We start from the raw sequence: 20,044 nt of genomic DNA, 5'->3' as shown, positions 1-20,044 counted from the left end.
TATTTCTTTGTGCTACTATCCAAATTTGGAATTAAGGCTTCACACCTGATTTAGATCCTTAACCAATTAGCTCTTTCTTTCTTGTCTATCAATTTCATATTCTTAAAATATTTTTATATCGTGTTAGCTAATTCTTTTTCGAATTCTACCGTCCCTATCTTCTTTCTTATCAACAAACAACTTAGGATCAATCATAATATTTTTTTCCTAGCTATTTTACTAAATTGAACTAAAAAATATTGATATTTATAAAAATGACCCAGGTTAAAAAAAATTACCAGAATGCCCTAAAATAAACAGTAAAAATGAGATTTTGGCTTGTTAATGGCTGACATTAACTCGTATTTTGGACCAATGATTGCCTGATAATTGTGTCAGACTTTAAAAAATAGATTTTTTTGGTTTTGGCCTGTTAATGGCCGGTACCAGGATATTTTTTTTTAAATCGTATCATACTGATATACAAAAATACAAGTATTTAAAAAAAAATATTGGTTCTGGCCTGTCAATTGTCAGCACCAGAGTATGAGTTTTTAAAATTTTTTTTTTGGTGCTAGCCTGTCAATTGTCAGCACCAGAGTACGTGTTTTTAAAAAAAAAATTGTGCTAACCTATCAATGGCTGGCACCAGAGTACGAGTTTTAATTTTTTTTCTGGCCTGTCAATGGCTGACACTAAGTATAAAAAAAATCAAAATTTTTTGGTGCTGGCCTGTCAATGGCCAGCACCAGAGTACGAGTTTTAATTTTTTTTTTGGTGCTGACCTGTCAATGGCTAGCACCAAAGTACGAGTTTTTTTTAAAAAAATTTGATGCAGGCCTGACAATGACAGGCACCAGAGTACCAATATTTAATTTTTTTTTTTGAAGTTTGCTTGTCAATGGTGAGCACCAAACTGTGCTTAGGTGATTCCCATGCCATTCTCAGGCCTATACTTAGGTGATGCAGGCCAGCCTGCAGATTAGTCTTGTCAAGGTTTCTTTTTCTTTTTTCATTTTTTTTCATTTTCATTTCATTTTAATTTTATTTCATTCTAATTTCATTTCCATTTCCATTCCCATTTCATTTCATTTAAATTATATATTTTTTTCAATTTAAATTTATTTTTTTCTCAATTCATTTATATTATTTTTAAATTTAATTTTAATTTTTTCCTCAATTCATTTAAATTTTCTATTTTTCAATGCAAATTTAATTTTTTTAAATACTGGTACTCTGGTACTGGCCATTGACAGGCCAGCAACAAATTTTTTTTAAAACTCATACTCTGGTATCGACCATTAACAGGCTAGCACCAAAAAAATTGATTTTTTTTTGTACTCGGTGTCAGTCATTGACAGGCCAGCACAAAATTTTTTTAAAATACTGATATTTTTGTATACCAGTATGATACGATTTAAAAAAAAGGTTTTTTACTAAATTGAACCAAAAAATTTTGATATTTACAAAAATGACCCAGGTTAAAAAACAATCACCAAAATGACCTGAAATAAATAGTAGAATGGGGGTTTTGGCCTGTCAATGGCCAGCACCAACTCGTATTTTGGACCCATGATTGCTTGATAATTGTGTCGAGCTTTCAAAAATTATTTTTTTTGGTTTTGGCTTGTCAATGGTCGGTACCAGGGTATTTTTTTAAAAATCGTATTATACTGGTATACAAAAATACCAGTAGTTTAAAAAAATATTGGTTCTGGCCTGTTAATGGCTGGCACCACCAGAGTATGAGTTTTTTTTTTAAAAAAAATTTGGTGCTGGCGTGCCAATGGCCGGCACCAAGCACGAAAAAAATCAAATTTTTTTGGTGTTGGCCTATCAATGGCAGGCACCAAGTACAAAAAAAATCAAATTTTTTTGGTGCTGGCCTGTTAATGGCCGGCACCAGTATTTAAAAAATTAAATTTGCGTTGAAAAATAGAAAATTTAAATGAAATGAGGAAAAAATTAAATTTAAATTTAAAAATAATATAAATGAATTGAGAAAAAAATAAATTTAATTGAAAAAAATATAATTTAAATGAAATGAAATGGAAATAAGAATGGAAATGAAATTAGAATGAAATGAAATTGGAATGAAATAAAATTAAAATGAAATGAAAAAAAAATCTTGACAAGACTAATATGCAGGCCTAGCCTGTATTACCTAAGCATAGGCCTGAGAATGGCCTGAGAATCACCTAAGCAAAGTCTGGTGCCGACCATTGATAAATCAGCTCTAAATTTTTTTTAAATACTGGTACTCTGGTGCTGGTTGGCACCAAAAAATTTGATTTTTTTTACTTGGTGCCGGCCATTGACAGGCCAGCACAATTTTTTTTAAAACTCGTACTCTGGTGCCGACAATTGATAGGCCAACACCAAAATTTTTTTAAAACTTGTACTTTGGTGCCGGCCATTGACAGGCCAGTACCATTTTTTTTTAAAACATGTACTTTGGTGCCAGCCATTAACAAGCCAACACCTTTTTTTTTTAAAACTCGTACTCTGGTGCCAGCCATTGACAGGTCAGAACCAATTTTTTTTAAATACTGATATTTTTGTATACTAGTATGATATGATTTTAAAAAAAATACCCAGTGCCGGCCATTGACAGGCCAGAACCAAAAAAATTAATTTTTTAAAGCCTGACACAATTATCAAGCAATCATGGGTCCAAAATACGAGTTGGTGCCGGTCATTGACCGGCCAAAACCCCCATTCTACTATTCATTTCAGGTCATTTTGGTGATTATTTTTGAATCTGGGTCATTTTTGTAAATATCAAAATTTTTTGGGTTAATTTAGTAAATTTTTTTTAAATCGTATCATACTGGTATACAAAAATATCAGTATTTTTTTAAAAAAATTGTGCTGGCCTGTAAATGGCCGGCACCAAGTACAAAAAAAAATCAAAATTTTTTTTTGCTAGCCTGTCAATGGCCGACACCAGAGTACGAGTTTTAAAAAAAAATTTTGCTTCTGGCCTGTTAATGGCTGGCACCAGAGTACCAGTATTTAAAAAAATTAAATTTGCATTGAAAAATAGAAAATTTAAATGAAATGAGGACAAAATTAAATTTAAATTTAAAAATAATATAAATGAATTGAGAAAAAAATAAATTTAAATTGAAAAAATATAATTTAAATGAAATGAAATGAAATGGAAATGAGAATGGAAATGAAATTAGAATGAAATAAAATGAAAAAGAAAATAAATGAAAAAAAAAAAGAAACCTTGACAAGACTAATCTGCAAGTTGGCCTGCATCACCTAAGCATAGGCTTGAGAATAGCATGAGAATCACCTAAGCACAGTCTGTAACACCCCTATCCCGTAACCATCGCCGGAATAGGTAAGGGGCATTACCGGACTTGTAACTCATGTCAGAAGAGTAAAATTTTGAACTTTTTCTTGAAATAAAGATCGTTCATTTAAATAAGTACTAAGCACAACCAGAGGTAAAATTTAAACTTCACTAAGTAAACATTCAAAAGATGCCATTTTCGCATGGCTTATATACATTAACCAAAAATATTCTTCCGCCACTAGTCTATTCTATACATGCCATAAAATAATTCTAAACATAACAGTAACAAGCGGTGGATAGTGATAGTGTGACTAGTTGCTGACGATCCCCGAGCCTGTAGCTTCGCAATGAGATCTATAAAACAGAGAAAACAGAGTAAACGGAGTAAGCATTACAATGCTTAGTAAATTTTAAGCAGTGTCAATAGATAACAATCAAATTATAACATAGTTGTTCGTATTTTTATGTCACTCTTCCTTCGGGCATGCCATCCCTTTACCGAATATGCACATCTCATCATATACAATAGGCAGATAAACTCTCACATAAAAGTGAGCTCATGTGGCATAGATATATCGTATGATTTCAAATAACCTCTCACACTAATCCGATGTCACATAATCATAGGAATAGTCCTATAGATTGCTCTCGTATGCATCACATAACTACCTTATGATTTAGTTCAAATCAAGCTCACATATAAACTTGGAGTACATACCTGTTTAACCTTTCGCATTGAATATATTTATAAGCAATTCTTATTACGAAGTCTTATAGCTTTCACCTCTACTCGGATTATCGGCGAGACCTTTAGCTCAGACGAAATCTCCACACGAAGTTATCGGGTCTTACCCGGACAAAATCTCCACACGTAGTCATCGGGCCCGGACATACTCTCCACACGTAGTCATCGGGTCTTACCCGGACATAATCTCCACACGTAGTCATTGGGTCTTACCCGGACATAATCTCCACACCAACAATTTATAGTGATTTTCTAAAATCACATTACTGCTGCTGTCCAAGCAAATTATTACAATTTGCTCTTAAATTTCCAAGTCCAAACACTTATGAACTTACCATTTGAGTTTAAGACATATCATGGCCACATCATATCTTATTAAATCAACTCATTATGTCCTATTATGATTGAATTTACTCAACGTTTAATCACTTAAAACTTACCTCGGATGTGGTCGAATGATTTCGGCGGCTATTCGATCACTTTTTCCCTTCCCTTATCCAACTGTGGTCCTCTAAGCTCTTGAGCTAATTCAAACAAATTTAACTTATTAAAGTCTCATTATGCTAGCTTATGGCCGAATATGACAAGGAGTTTGATAGGTCATATGGCCACCTTTAGCTCAAATACAAAATGGTCATACGCATTTTTAATCACATTGAGCAATTTAATACAATTAATCTAACATTTCCTCATGTGCACTTTTATGACCGAATACACACATCATTGACCTAATATCAATTAACTAAGCACTTAACAAATTCTCCTTGAGCCGATTATCTAAGCCAAGATAAAAGCATCAATATGCTTGCCTCTAACCGAATACATGCAACACCAATCTTCTTCATGTGGCCGAATATGCATGTCTATGTTGAGGCCGATTATATGCTTAATACTTCCTACAAGTATGGTTACTTGTATTGACTACATATCATTTTGTTTCAAGTTCAAAACTCGGCTAATACGCATATATACACTAGTAATCAAATACTAACATTTTGCACTTCACCTTACTGCCATTTCACATCTACTTTCTACCATGGCCGAATGCATCAAGACACCATACCATTCAATTTTGGTCATGGGTTACACAAGAACTTAATGTCTAACTCAAAAATGCCAAAAAGAAAATCCAAGAGTCATCAATCACCATCACATGTATCATTACAAAGCTTCACACTTAGCATGCAAATGACATCAACACAAATCCACCTTAGCCGAAACTTGACTCATCTTCATGCCTCATCACCACAACATCAAACATCAACCAAGAAGGCAACACCCATGGCCGAATATCATCTCCATCTCATAGCAAAGATTTAAACCATGGGCTAGGTAGAACTCAAACTAACAACTAAAAACATGCATGAATCTCATGGACAACATCAAACATACCTTAGTCTAGCAACCCACCATAGCCGATTTTCTCAAAGCTCTTCCCCCTTCTTCTCTTTCTCCCATTTGGCCAAGAACAACATGAGAACTTCTTTTTTTTTTCAATTCACGGCAATGGGGGGGCAACCACACACATTTTTCTTTTGTCATCATTTACCTTCCCATTATTATTTTATTGCCCATACTCATTATTTTATTTTTCCTAACATAAATCACTAACATAACATGTTTATGACATGTTTTGCCCATAACATTTTGTCTATCCTTAATGTCATGGCCGGCCACTACTTCTTAAGGGGGAAATTGACATGCAAGTCCACCCTTTTGATTTCATGCACTAATAGATCCTTATAGATCGACCTATCACATTTTAAAAGTGTCACACATAAGTCCTATTAGCTAAATTCACTTGCAATTGACTAAATCGAAGCTTAAAACTTTCACACATTCATATTCACATATTTTAGACAATAATCATTATATTCAAATAATTTGGTGACTCGGTTTAGCGGTCCCAAAACCGCTTTCCGACTAGGGTCACTTTAGGGCTGTCACACAGTCTGATGCTGGCCATTGACAAGCCAGCTCTAAAAAAAAATTTAAATATTGGTACTTTGGTGTCGGTAATTGACAGGCTAGCACAAAAAAAATTGATTTTTTTTGTACTTGGTACTGACCATTAACAGGCCAGCACAATTTTTTTAAAATATTAATATTTTTTTATACCAGTATGATACGATTTAAAAAAAGTTTTTTTACTAAATTGACCATTTTTTTATATTTACAAAAATGACACAAGTTCAAAAACAATTACTAAAATGACCTGAAATAAACAGTAGAATGGGGGTTTTGGCGTGTCAATGGCCGGCACTAACTCGTATTTTGGATCCATTATTGTCTAATAATTGTGTCGGCTTTAAAAAATTATTTTTTTCGGTTTTGGCCTGTCAATGGCCGGTATCAGGGTATTTTTTTTAAAATCGTATCATACTGCTATACAGAAATACCAGTAGTTTAAAAAAAATTTGGTTCTCGCCTGTTAATGGCCGGCACCAAGTACGAAAAAAATCAAATTTTTTTGGTGTTGGCCTGTCAATGGCCGGCACCAAGTGCAAAAAAAAAAATCAAATTTTTTGGTATTGGCCTGTCAATGGCCGGCAAAAGAGTATGAGTTTTAAATTTTTTTTTGGTGCTAGTCTGTCAATGGCCGGCATCAGTATTTAAAAAAAATTAAATTTGCATTGAAAAATAGAAAATTTAAATGAAATGAGGAAAAAAATTAAAATTAAAATTAAAATTAAAAATAATATAAATGAATTGAGAAAAAAATAAATTTAATTGAAAAAAGTATAATTTAAATGAAATGAAATGGAAATAGGAATGGAAATGAAATTAAAATGAAATGAAATTGGAATGAAATAAAATTAAAATGAAATGAAAATGAAAAAAATGAAAAAAGAAAATTTTGACAAGATTAATCTGCAGGCTTGCCTGCATCACCTAAGCATAGGCCTAAGAATGACTTGAGAATCAACTAAGCACAGTCTGGTGCTGACAATTGATAAGCCAGCTCTAATTTTTTGTTAAAATACTGGTACTCTAGTGCATGCCGGCACCAAAAAAATTGATTTTTTTTTACTTGGTGCCGGCCATTGATAGGCCAGCACAATTTTTTTTTAAAAACTCGTACTCTGGTTCCAGCAATTGATAGGCCAGAACCAATTTTTTTTAAAACTTGTACTTTGGTGCCGGCCATTGACAGGCCAGTACCAATTTTTTTTTTAAAAACACGTATTCTGGTGCCGGCCATTGACAGGGCAGAACCAATTTTTTTTAAATACTGGTATTTTTGTATACCAGTATGATATGATTTTAACAAAAAAATATCTTGGTGCTGGCCATTGACAGGCCAGAACCAAAAAAATCAATTTTTTAAAGCCTGACACAGTTATCAGGCAATCATGGGTCCAAAATACGAGTTGGTGCTGGCCACTTACAGGCCAAAACCCCATTCTACTGTTCATTTCAGGTCATTCTGGTGATTGTTTTTGAACCTGGGTAATTTTTGTAAATATCAAAATTTTTTGGGTCAATTTAGTAAAATAGCCAAAAAATACCCTGATGTCGGCCATTGACAGCAAAAAAAAAACAATTTTTAAAGCCTGACACAATTATCAGACAATCAGAGGTCCAAAATACGAATTGGTGCCGGTCATTGACAAGCTAAAACCCTATTCTACTATTTATTTCAGGTAATTTTAGTGATTGTTTTTGAACCTAAATCATTTTTATAAATATAAAATTTTTTTGAGTCAATTTAGTAAAAAAGCCTTTTTTTTCTCAACATGCTTTCCCTCGGCAATCACAAGACCATACTTATTATGTTCATATAATCCTTATGACCCAGCTACCCATACTACGCGCGCTATGCCCAACACCCACCACCGAGATACTAACTATCCACCACCTCATCAAAACTACCCTTACTCTACCCTAAGAAAACAAACCTTGCAAAATCCCAACACAAGTTGTGAAATGCAAGAAAAAGAATGAAGGTTTTAGAAAAACAACCCACCTTACTTTAATGGCTTTACTGATAACAACAGGAGATTGATACTATTAACAAAAAAATTTAAGATTTACAAACCAACCAAAACCTCCAACCCGAGCCCCTTAGTAAGAGGGTTAATAGGAAGAAACCATTCAATCATTTTCTCACCGACAGAGAGGCCCAACAGCTGACCTTAAAATGCCGAGCCTTTTCTATGACTTTTAAGGGATTACATAAGGGCATGGTATTTGTCCTTACCGAAGGGACCAATTCATACCGTTCATGAGTTGGAGAACCTGTTTATGGCCAGATTATTCACAAACAAGACATTAAAACAAGGCCCAACATATCTACTTTTCATCAAGCACAAAGATGGTAAACATCTAAGGGATTTATTCGTAGATTTAGCGCAACAACAATGAGGGTTAAAGGTCTAGCAGATGAATGGGCCATTTAGGCGTTCATTGTAGGTGTAGATCATGAACACCTCAAGTATACATTGATAAATGATCAACCAGACAGACTTTTCACCCTTTACAAAAAGGTCCACCATTATGTAGAAAAAAAAAGGCTTCAAGGGGTAAATGTATAGCCATCTAGAGCTTTTTCCAACCCTCCTCCCCCTATAGATTTAATAGCCCGCGCAAGGGTTGCCCTCTCTACATGAACATCAAAGGAGAAACCTTCACTCTAACATAAACTTTGGGGGGGGGTGGGGGGGGGTAACGTTTCTCCGCTTCTAACAATTCCCCCTGCATCAAATGACTGGTAGAGATAATAGTCAACGCCAACAACATAAAGGACAAGTGGAGAGAGCACCTTACAACAGATTTGAGACTTAGACTCTTGCTGCTGCTTCATATGCTTATATCCTTAGCCATATTGAAAATCAAACAATCTTAGAGCCCCTACCTCCCATGAGACCTCGCTAGTACACGAGAGTCTTAGCTCATAGATGCCAATTTCATAGTGCTTCTGGCCACAAATGGAAGACTACGTCTACAACAAAAATGCAGTTGAGTTGGTTGTGTAGAGGTCAACTAAAGCAATATTATTATAGACCCCATACCATAGAGACTTTAGGCAGACTGGTGCCTTGCGTGAGTCAAGAGAAAAGAGTAGCGGCAGAGCCACGATGTTAACATTGGGAGGGCCAAGGTGGGAACGTAATCTCCACAACTTGCAAGTGGGGACAGCTACAAGAAGAAGAGATGAGGAAAGTATTTTGAGTGCCAACAGTGAGAATGTCTCTTTTCATATTTCAATTTTTATTCCTTAAATTTGACTTATCCAATAATAATATCTCTTTATTTTTATCAAAAACAATTTTTTTAATACTATAAAAATTTTGGAGAGGTCTATTTTTATATTTGGGAGGGCGATGGCCCCCCTGGGTCTCTTAGTGATGGAGGAAAAGAGGGCTCAATGGTAAGTAGCCGATTAAGGGAGTCATAAATGTGTTAAGATTTGTGCTTTCAGTGTAGTGATTTTGTCATAATCGTAATTTTTTTGAACTAATTGAATAAATAAAAATGACCACATGTTTATTTAATATTTTTTGAATTTTTTCCTCAATAATTTTTGCATGTAAAGCAAAAAGAATAAGCAAATATTTTCTTACTAATTAATTACCTAAGGTTTAACCAATATTAAATTATATTGCATGATCGAATTGTAATACATAAGTCATAATATTAGAAGGTATTTAAATTAATCATGAGGTGTGTCGTAGTGATTGCTCACCTCATCCTTTAACCATGAGGTTAAGGGTTTGATCATTGTCCATAGAAATAGAGCATATTTCATGACCCGTTGTTTATCTCTTTGGGGAACACTTGTGGCGAGAGGAGTAATAGAAAATCTAAATTTCTCTTAATTCGTTAGGTTAAATTGAGTAAATTGTTTGAAGTAGGAAATCTAAAGTTGATAAATTTAGTACATGATGTATACATGGCTTCACTCACAATAATTAAATCATAGCTCAATAAAAAGAGTAAAAAGGTAGCTTTTCATTGACATTACAAGGGTTATGAAAATGGAATATGACCATGAATCATTTGCCTAGGACATTTTATCATCACTATTACAAGTAATGATAATTTTTATTTTGCAAGATGCAATGATGATCATAAGATAAAAATAGATCGAATTAGGTTAATGGATTTAACCAAAGAGAGCACAAATATCTTATAAGGGTAACACATATGACAAAGTCATTGACAAAGGCTTAATTAAAGTGGCTTTCATAATGATATAATGAACCATTCATTCATGGTAGTTTTAGTGGATTGCAAAATTTTTAAATGAATGTACAAAATAATAAATGAGAAATAGATTATATGAATTACTATATATCGTAAATACAATGTCTCGAGAGACGAGATAATTTAGAATTAATTTAATTTCTTTAGATTATTATTTAATTAAATAAATAAATTAAATAATTGAGTTAAAAGTCAAAATTAACTTATTTAATCATGATAGTTTAATTTCTTTAAGATTATTAAAAAAGACTGTATAAACAGATGATAGCCAAAAAGCTAGAGCACTATCTTGTTGATCATACAAAATTCTTTAAAAAATTTTAACTCTGTCACCTTGCTCATTTAACAAAATTCTTTCAAAAAATTTAACCCTTTGACCTTGCTCATTTACAACAAATTAGGTAGGTATAGACGACAGACTGCATACCTTCGGAATATGCTTCAACTCCATAGCTTCGAATTGTAAGGTAGAACCTGATGCTTCCACAATGGAAAGTTACTTTCATCTAGTTGAATGTTCACTTTCTTGTTAGTAAAGTTCTTTCAAACCTTAGAAACAAGAAATGAATCTTATTCTTAGAATCCTCCATAGTGACCAAGGAACTTCACTAGAAAATCTGTCAAGCTTGTAATCCCTTCAAAAACTCCTCAGTTGTGAGACAAGTAGGCTCTAGTACTTTATCAAGATTCTTCAATGCGAAAGAAATTGATATAAAATGATGGTTGGAAACCAAGAAAATCAAATAGTAAGGAGAAGGAACGAGAGAAAATGGAAACTGTGTTTGAGGTTTGTAAACTTCTTTCAGTTCAGCGAAAACTATCCTTTACAGTAAATTTATCATATTAGTAAGATCAAATCTAAGCTCACTATGTGTTACTAACTGTTATGCACAACTAAATCATTGAGTAGATAAAGAATTGACTATGTCAGTACAGTAGGAAATGCAACGAGCAACAACTGTTTTATACATAAGCCTCCATTGGACTGCTAATTTCCACCTATCTATCAACATTTTAGTCCTCACCAATGAAGTTAACTCATCATCTCCTTCCACACCATATGCTGCTTTCAATATATTATTATCGCCAAACTCGCCTCCAAATACTGCACTCGCTTTCTTTACCCACTCCCCCAGGTTCTCATACTCCTCCATTTTGTCCATCAAATGAACCAACGACTTGTCTTCTTCGACAGATGTCGGTATTTCCTTCAATAAAGCATCACATTTCTTACCTATCCATTTCATCACATATATTTCATTGCCTTTTGAGATCGGACATCCCGAATAAGCTAGGTGTCCAATAGATTTCCGCTGTTGCAGTGGAGTTGCCCACAAGCGCAAAGCACACATCAAAGCAAAAGACGGCCTCCCATTTTGATGGATATATAGCGACTCTTTCGGCCAACAACTTAAGCTATACATGTCAAGGTCTAGTGGAATGAACACCTTCTCATTTGGATTATCCTCTAAAAGAAACCCATAGTATTCAAGAAGCTCTAAATTTGTGTAAGTTCCATAACTCAAGAGAACCTACATAAAAGATAATTAGCATATCAACCTATAAAAACTTCAAGCACTGTTCAAAGGGTACACATAATCAAGATGATAACGAAATTCTGGCTTTTATTAGATTATATTTTATTATTTTAGTTAAAAAAACAATTAGTTTTGACATCTAGCAACCTTATATTCTCATGTCAGTATGTTACAGCTTAAGGGATGCACCATAACAAACAATATGAAACGTTTCACTTGAAAGTATTTCATTGTTGAAGCAAGATACTGCACTATTGCAAGTGCCGTAAGCGCAGGTCACCACAACCGAGGAGCTCAGCAAGCTTAAAGCTTCAATTGGATTGAATGCTAAACTGGGCACCTAAGAGGCATGGCAAAACCCAGAAAACCAACAAATTCTGCCTAGACAAGGATGGCAAAATCCCAACCAATCCAATAAGTTATGCCATTAATGGAAGCTAGTTAGGTGACAGAAAGAATTGTTGAAGCTTTACCCAAAGAGAGAGTAGGATGGCAAAACTAGTTTATTTTCCCCAAAACAGGGCACTGAAGACATTGTTATATACTCATTTTTAAATAATTATTAAGACTTCTAAATACTAGCATTCTTTACTGCAAAACCTTAGTCTTTTGTCAAATCACAAGCATTGCTAATAGAAAAGGCATATATTAAGAAACAAAATTTTATTTGCTTAAATGTCAGTACATTTTAAAATGAAAATCAATTCAAACGAAGGTGTCCTATATGAAGGTTAAACTACTGTTACCACAAACCATCAAAAAGATAATTTTAAGGAAGCCTCAAAACTCTGAAAATCAAACCCACGTAAAATCTCTGCAATAGCTTGGTTTGAGGACATGCTTAATCCTGAGGACATCAGAGTGTAAATCACCTCCTAATCAATCTAGAAGTATAATAGCTGTCTAGTGGATAAAGTATATTCAAAATTTAAGCAGATTAAATTCAACAGCCATCCGTTTGACAAAGGATACAATCATCAAATAACTGATAAATTGACATAATAAATAGACCAGTAACACTGATTTGATTCCTGATTCTGAACATTTTGTTCTGGTAGTGTAAGACAAAAGCAAAAACATTCTATAAATACTTAGTTAAGAAGCAGACCAAAAATCAAGTGACAACAACTGCAGGACCCAATATTAATACACAAACACCATACTTAACAGAACTGGAATAAAATAGGAGAGTGTACTTGATTCCTAAGAAAAACTACCATTACCAATTTTCTTAGACAACTAAATTAGGATGACTTGTGGATTAAGAGTAAAGGTCTAAGGGTCTTTTGCCATCAATGAAACTGAAGAAAAAAAAGGAAAAGAAATCTAGTTTGTTTACAGATACCAAGGCTTGTACTTTCTCCTCAGGGTTTTGGATTCTCACTAATAAGTCAGGGGCCCTTTTGTGGAGCTTTTTCCTTTATGCATATAAAATAAGGTTATCATGTAAAAAATATATTACATCAACGCAAAACTTACGGTGCAATAGAGACTTAACATGAAGCCTAATACAAGAAAAAAGAATACGGATCTTCAAAAACAGACCTCGAGTTTACATCCCTAAACGATTTAAGTTAGACTTGGTAAATCATTGAAGCAGAGGACTAATACAAAGAATAAGAAGATTACCCATGGTGAATGACTTGCATTTGCAGCTTATTAGACAAGTAATTAAACAAATTAAGCTATTTAAAGTCTTTGACAATTTTCAAAGACTGACATCGTACTTGGTGTGAGATTCAAACAGAAGGCATGGTTTAATTTTAAATTCTACAAATGATTATATTCAACAGACAACCACATTTTGCAGTAATAAGAGCGGCACAGAAAGTGGAGATGATTAGCTTTGGCTACAGCAAGTGTAAAAGATATAATCTATTGAGAAACGTCAAAGAGTTTTCCCACCATCCTCGAACAAATAAGAAAGTGCTTTATGGCAAATTATTATAAGTGTGAATTGCAGCCTACTAGGGAAGCTAAGGATTGAGGACTGCAGATAAAAGCTTTTTTGACAATTGGGACACGCTAGTGACAATTTTAGCAAGCAGCATATGATTTGCAGACAAAACAAAGTAAATTTCTCATATCAGTGTATGCTCATTCTACCTGTCACATTTTGTAAGGCATTGGGACATTGATTTACTAAAAATAAACTATAAAAAGGAGCTCAGAATTTCATGCAAGGAAAAAAAAGTAACGATATGTAAAACATAAAGCAATTTATTGAACAAGATATATTTTAATTGCTATGAGCAAAATGAAAGAATTTCTGGTACCTGCTCCCCCACATTATAGTTTTTTTTAGCATAGAAGCAATATGCAGCAACATCTTCCTCGTATCCACCATCAGTTAATCTCTGCGAGTGATGAATATCTAAATCATCTTTTGCATGTTCATTTTGCCAATTCTCTACATTTTCAAAGCTGTCTGGATCTTCAGTAGGTGCAGCATAATTAAACAAGTCTCCCACAGGACATAAGCAGCCAGCTTCATCCCAAGGTATATGTAATGTCCTAGAGGAGATCTTCAACATGAACAATTGTTTATGATTCAAGTACATAAAGACATGAGAAAGAAAAAAAGCCAAAGAGAAACAAATCTGGGAGAAATTTGAGATTGTAAAAAGTAGATAGCATGAGACAACACAAATTGCATGTATTATATGTAGGAATATGTTATGTATAGACACGAGAAGATAAATTAGGAACCCATGTATGCTTGTATATCCAGACATTTATCCATACGCATGCGTGTGAAATGTGTATAGCAGTCTAAGTTGAAGTTGTCCAACACAAATAAAAACCGAAAAAGAAAAACCCAGAGAAGCATAAACACTGTGAACTTACAGTCCCAGTAGCCCAAATCCAAGCCCTGAAAGTGAGAAGTGGAGGCTTAAGCTTAAGTTCCTTCATGAGAGTGAAGGCTTGTTCCCACTCGTATTTAGCTTTTGCGACAGCTTTCTGAGCAGCCCAGATGGCATAATCCACCTAAGAACGAGATAAATAGCAAGGTTAGAAAGAAAAAAAAAGAAAAAAAGAAATACAAGTGAAGCAAATGTGAGAAACCAAAAGCAAAAGCAAAAGAGGTAAAATAAGAGACAGAACTTGCAAGGCTTGCGTTTCAAGTTCACCGAAAGCGGCGAGTATGGAATAACTACGAGGCAAGTGCAGAAAATAAGGGTGCCATGGTGAAGACTTTCCTTTATTGATTTCATATAACAAACAAACAGTGAATACCTGCCTTGCAAATGAAAATAGGAAAATTGCTTTAGTCCAGTCGTTGTGTTTGGTTGAAACGCAGATTAAAACATATATCAAATACTGAAACACAAAAGCAAACCTGGGTAGAAGAGTGAGAAGGATGGGCTTTGAGTGCAAGAGACAAAGTTTCATCTCTTGAAAGAAGAGAGTCAGTTGTGATTAAGGCAGATTTTGGAACTTTAAGAAGCAACTCTCCTTTGCTAATCGGTCGGAGAGCAGCCACACCTCTTCCTCCGGCGCCGGGGAACCAAGAGACTCCCAGACAATGGCCCAACCCCAGGCTGGAACATGACTCTGAAACCTCAATCCCATACTTTGCCGCCCATTTTAGCAAGCTTTTCATACCTCTTTCCTCTGCCTCCGATGAGGGATTCATCTTACCATTCCCAACCATGTATTGGATTTGATTTAACTTGCCCGGTCCTACACTTGTCTAAACGCTAGATTTGGCCTCCGTCTGAGATCGATTCAGGCCTTGCACCAACGAAAATAATGTAAAGGAACGGCTTAATTGAACTACACCCTCTCTTTGGGTTAATTCCGCGCCCCCGCGCCCCCCCCCCAAAAAAAAACTAATAAAGATTTGTCATGTAATTAAATTTTAATTTTTACTTAATTTGACTAAAAAATGTAATTACCTTTCTTCTTGCTTTTAAAAAAAAAAGCCTTTCTTCCTCGAACTTCTATTACAAATTTCCCCTTCTCAACCTAGGGTTGATACTAAAATCTGCACTTTCCTACAACAAAACACGAATATCGACATTTAGTAGCTCAAAATCTCATATTGGTTTAAGCAATGTTTATTGTTACTATCAATTGAGGGCACCAATTTGTAGCTTCAAAATGCCTTAAGGAAAAGAAAGAAAATTTTTGGTTGTTCAAAGTAGAAAGAGGTCTTTAGTGTTTATTTGATTTTTAAATTGACAATACGAGTTTCTAATTGAGTTGAATATTTTATTTATAATTTTATTGCAAATCTCAGAATCATTATAATTGTTAATTTGTTTGAAATTGTTAAACTTGACATGAATTTTAGAAGAAATGTTAGTTGGGTTGATATGATAGTATTGTAAAATAGTTTTTCGTGTTTGATTTTTATTTTATGTAGGGGAATTGTTGTGAATTTTTTAATGGCTAGAAGAGGATAGAGAGCATCGAAATATTGTAATTGATAATTTGCGAGTTAAACTTCAAATAATATTGAATGAAATTATTAAATTCATATTAAAAACATTAAGCTGAAGAAGAATTTAAATGTGGATGAACTCCAAAATTTGTTGAAGAAGGTTGACAAAAGACAAGTTAAGAGCATATAAACTTATTGTGCCAAAGATTAGGAAATAATTATTGTTTTATAAGGTGCCTTTCTTTATGTTATGGATTATTTTCTTTGTAATAAAATTTGTACTTTAATTCTTAAGGTTAGTGTCAATTTATTTGGATGTTCTAATCTATCTTTTTGATTGTCATGATTTGTAATGAAATTACATGGAATGTTATGATTGGAGGATTTTATGAATTGTAATAAATTAGCTGAGAACTTTTGATATTTGGTAGTCATGTTTTGAATTCTATTGAAATGTTCAAATTTCTTACAAAGTTCCAAAAATTGAATGATCATAAATTTAATATTACACAAGTGTCAAACAAAACTTTAAATGAACATAAGGTTTTATGTTCCATTCCCTAGTTTGTGCAAATGTGACAATCAAGTAGTACATGAAAATGAAGCATTAAGAAATATGCTCATTAACTTGCTCCATATTACATAGAATGTTATAAGTTGATGCAAACACAAAAAATTTCTATGCAACTTCCTAAATTGAGACGAAAATAGTTCACAAAACATAATCGCAAATAAGTTTCCATCTTATTTGTCACATCCGAAAATATTAAAGGTTCGATATATGGAAATTCTGAGTATTTAATTAGAAAATTTTCTGTTTAAGCGGGTTGTAATGTAATTATATGAACCTTGTGGGCTGTTTGAGTAAATAGTTAGATATTAAATTTAGTTTCGTCATATTATAACTAAGGGCTTTTGTTAGTAGGAAACATTATGTTTAATGGTAATAATAATACTGATTGGTTTTAGATTAAGTGAAGCGGTGGTGGAAAGATTATATATAGGAAGGAGTATTCATTTCGATATTAAATTTTTTTCTCTTTTTTCTATATTCTTCTTGTCTGGTTCATTCTGTGAGATAGGAAAACTAATAAATGAGTTGCATGAACTTAGTAATATGGAAATCTTTCTAACTCTTATGTACCTTTCGATTTAAGAAAAAGGAAGGAAAGTTAGGGGATTTCAGTATAATTTGTTTTGAAATGTGATGTTTAAGTCGTAAATATCATATATAACTTTTCTGCATACATATGGATTAAGGTTTCTTACATATGTATATCTTTATTTTGATCTTTATATGATTGTTATATTTAAACAACCAAGAAAGAGAAGGTCCAAATGATAAAGGGAAGACTAAGTGGGTGTAAGCTATGTTAACCCATGTACTTTGTTGGCGAGTTTCAAAACTCAAACTCTCTATGGTTGTTTTATATATATCAGTACTATGTTATCATGTTGTGGTTGACTTCATGTTCTTCTGATGATGATTTGAATTATCGTGGATGGTTTAAATAAAGTATTGTTATACAGTTGCATGTTTGATTAAACTTTCCACTTCATTGTTTGATAAACTTTCACTGGGAAAAATAATTATTGATGAAGTTATCATTGCCATAGTCCGCTAGATGTTATGTTTGGTATGATATGTTGTGTCATCAATAAAATGATTAATTGAATGCTTGTTATATACTTGTCTTAATTATGAATGGAAAGCAGAGTATGGAGGGTTGTTTTGATGGATGAAAGATGAAGAAATATCATGTTGTGCACTCTGTGCCATATGTTATCTGGCTTTGTGGAGGTTCGATTGAATTGTACGGAGATATATGTGCAAATGAATATGATAACCCAATGTGGGTTCTATGTACGTATAAGACTTTGCGGAGTCTAAGGCTTTAAGCCTCAAATGTGTAAGCAAGTCCATGGCCATGACATATGAAAGTTATGAAAGAAATGAAAGTCTACCGGATTTAATCAATAAGTTTTATGTTAAAGTTATATGTAAGATTTTTCCATACGAAGTTCTTGACAAAATCCGCTTGTACGAATCCGCTATGATTGTGAAGTTTTTCTATGAATCCACATGTTTAAATCTGCTTTATCTATGAAGTTTCTTCTATGAATTCGCATGAATAGACTACTATATTCATGAATTTTTCTATACAAGTACACATGTTTGAGTTTGCCATATTTGAGAATTTTCTTCTCTGAATTTGTATGAATGAGCCGTTGTATTCACAAATATTCTTTTATGAGTTCGTGTGTATGAATCCGCAAGATTGTCTACCAAGTTAATTTGAAATGACTCTCTCTCCGTTTGGTGGATTTATATTAAGATTTTACGCAACAAGTCTGTATGAAGAAACTATATGCTTCACGATCTTGCACCAGGGGAAATTCTAATGCATAATGTACTGTGCCACTATGTGCTTCATACTCAAAAATAAGTTGTGGAACATGGTCTCACAAGTTTTAGCTAAGAAAGATCTGTGGCGAATCCTAAAAATTGAAGTAACTTATTTTAGAACGCACTAAGTTCCTCTTAAACTTACCATGTTTCTTTTCCTCATTTCAGGTGATTCCAAACTGTTGTTTGTGAGGAATTAAGGAACTAAGCCAGAACCTCAAAAGCCTTGTATGAGCATGACATCCTTTATTTTGTAACATGTGTAGAAATCGGGGCATCGTGTGGTTTAAATTTCTATCTTGTACTTGATTAGGAACTTATCAAAGTTAGTTTAAAATTTTAATTAGATTCATGAAATTAGTTGGACATATTCTTTTATCAGAAGGTCATTTCATATATTATGTTTTTAACAGTAAAACCCTATGGATTTGTTAATTAAATATTAAATTACCATCACTTACTTTAAAAGTTGAATTCATGAAGAGCTAGTTGTCTGACATTGGTTGTTACATTATCACATGTTTCCTAAAATGCTTCTTAAACAATTCACAAAACATAATCACAAAAAAGCTTTCTAAATAGAGGCCAAAACAATTTTGATGCACAACAAAAATCAATTCAACTAAAACATCTATGACAACCATATAATTTGTTCATATAATTACAATCTCTAGATGGTTGGTTTTAGGATTGTCTTTCTTGGAGTTAGATTTAGGACTTTGCTCAATCTAACTATTAGCTGAGATGATGTTGGGTTTTCTTTATTGGTTGCTATAGGAGACTTATTTGAGTAGGAGGCTTAATGGTTAGTAGCTGGGTTGAGGCTTCATTGGTCATTGTAAGAGGCATATTAGTTGTAAGAGCCTTAACTGTTGGTGCCTAGTTTGAGGTGGTTGCTGAAGAGGCACACTAGTTGGTTCTTGGTGTGAGGTATTAATTATTTTTGTAGGATGGACAGAAGTTGTTGAAGTATGCTGAGCTCTTTTTATAACTTTTTTGCTTGGTGAGAGGCCTTGAAACTGATATTTATCCTTGTTTTCTAACTTGTAAAATGAATAAATTAGCTTGTTAACAAATTAAACACATTAGAATAGACAATATAACATTTCAAGTTCCTTACATTAAAGATTTGCAAACCTTTTTTTTTTTGTACATTCCCAAGCCTTGCATGAGTGTTCTCTCTCTTAGTTTAATTGCAACATGCTTATTTGGTTGTTGTTTGGGAGGTTGAGAGGTAGTCACCTAAGCCCTGGCTACTACCTTGTTGCTGGTGCCCTAGAGGCTATTACCTTTCTAATCTAGTTGTAGGTGCAACTTGTTGTTGGTGCCTTGTTACTGCTCTCATTGTGATAAGGATACTACATTGGTTGCTACTGTAGGAGAAGGTTAGGATGCAACTTGAGATGGATAATACCTTAGTTCTTCTTCATTTTTCTGTTCCAAAAAAAAAAAATTGAATGTCATTCCTAAACCA

At 33.6% G+C, this 20,044-nt stretch overlaps 1 protein-coding gene and 1 long non-coding RNA gene across 4 annotated transcripts; both read right to left on the bottom strand.

Annotated features, from left to right (window-relative positions):
* Positions 1-8,323: 8,323 nt before the first annotated feature.
* Positions 8,324-9,500, bottom strand: LOC121210862 (uncharacterized). The gene is made up of 2 exons (XR_005906128.1): positions 9,044-9,500; positions 8,324-8,973 (listed from the first exon to the last, which is right to left on the bottom strand). It is a non-coding gene; the product is annotated as an uncharacterized lncRNA (long non-coding RNA).
* Positions 9,501-11,019: 1,519 nt separating this feature from the next.
* LOC107935586 (protein SET DOMAIN GROUP 40) lies at positions 11,020-15,887 on the bottom strand. Of its 3 annotated transcripts, none has more exons than XM_016868213.2 (5): positions 15,117-15,887; positions 14,882-15,013; positions 14,624-14,764; positions 14,053-14,301; positions 11,020-11,770 (listed from the first exon to the last, which is right to left on the bottom strand). In XM_016868213.2, the coding sequence occupies exons 1-5, from the start codon at positions 15,429-15,431 to the stop codon at positions 11,138-11,140; spliced, it is 1,470 nt and encodes a 489-aa protein (XP_016723702.2). In that variant the 5' UTR covers positions 15,432-15,887; the 3' UTR covers positions 11,020-11,137. The 3 variants fall into 3 exon arrangements, with proteins under 3 accessions (XP_016723702.2, XP_016723717.2, XP_016723708.2); XM_016868228.2 differs by having other exon boundaries at positions 14,882-15,017; positions 15,117-15,659; XM_016868219.2 differs by lacking the exon at positions 14,882-15,013 and having other exon boundaries at positions 15,117-15,659.
* Between the last annotated feature and the right edge of the window lie 4,157 nt (positions 15,888-20,044).

Source organism: Gossypium hirsutum, chromosome A12 (genome assembly GCF_007990345.1).
Source record: "Gossypium hirsutum isolate 1008001.06 chromosome A12, Gossypium_hirsutum_v2.1, whole genome shotgun sequence".
Taxonomy (NCBI): domain Eukaryota; kingdom Viridiplantae; phylum Streptophyta; class Magnoliopsida; order Malvales; family Malvaceae; genus Gossypium; species Gossypium hirsutum.
Note: the sequence above shows the minus strand (reverse complement) of the source record. Positions and strands in the feature narration are given on the sequence as shown.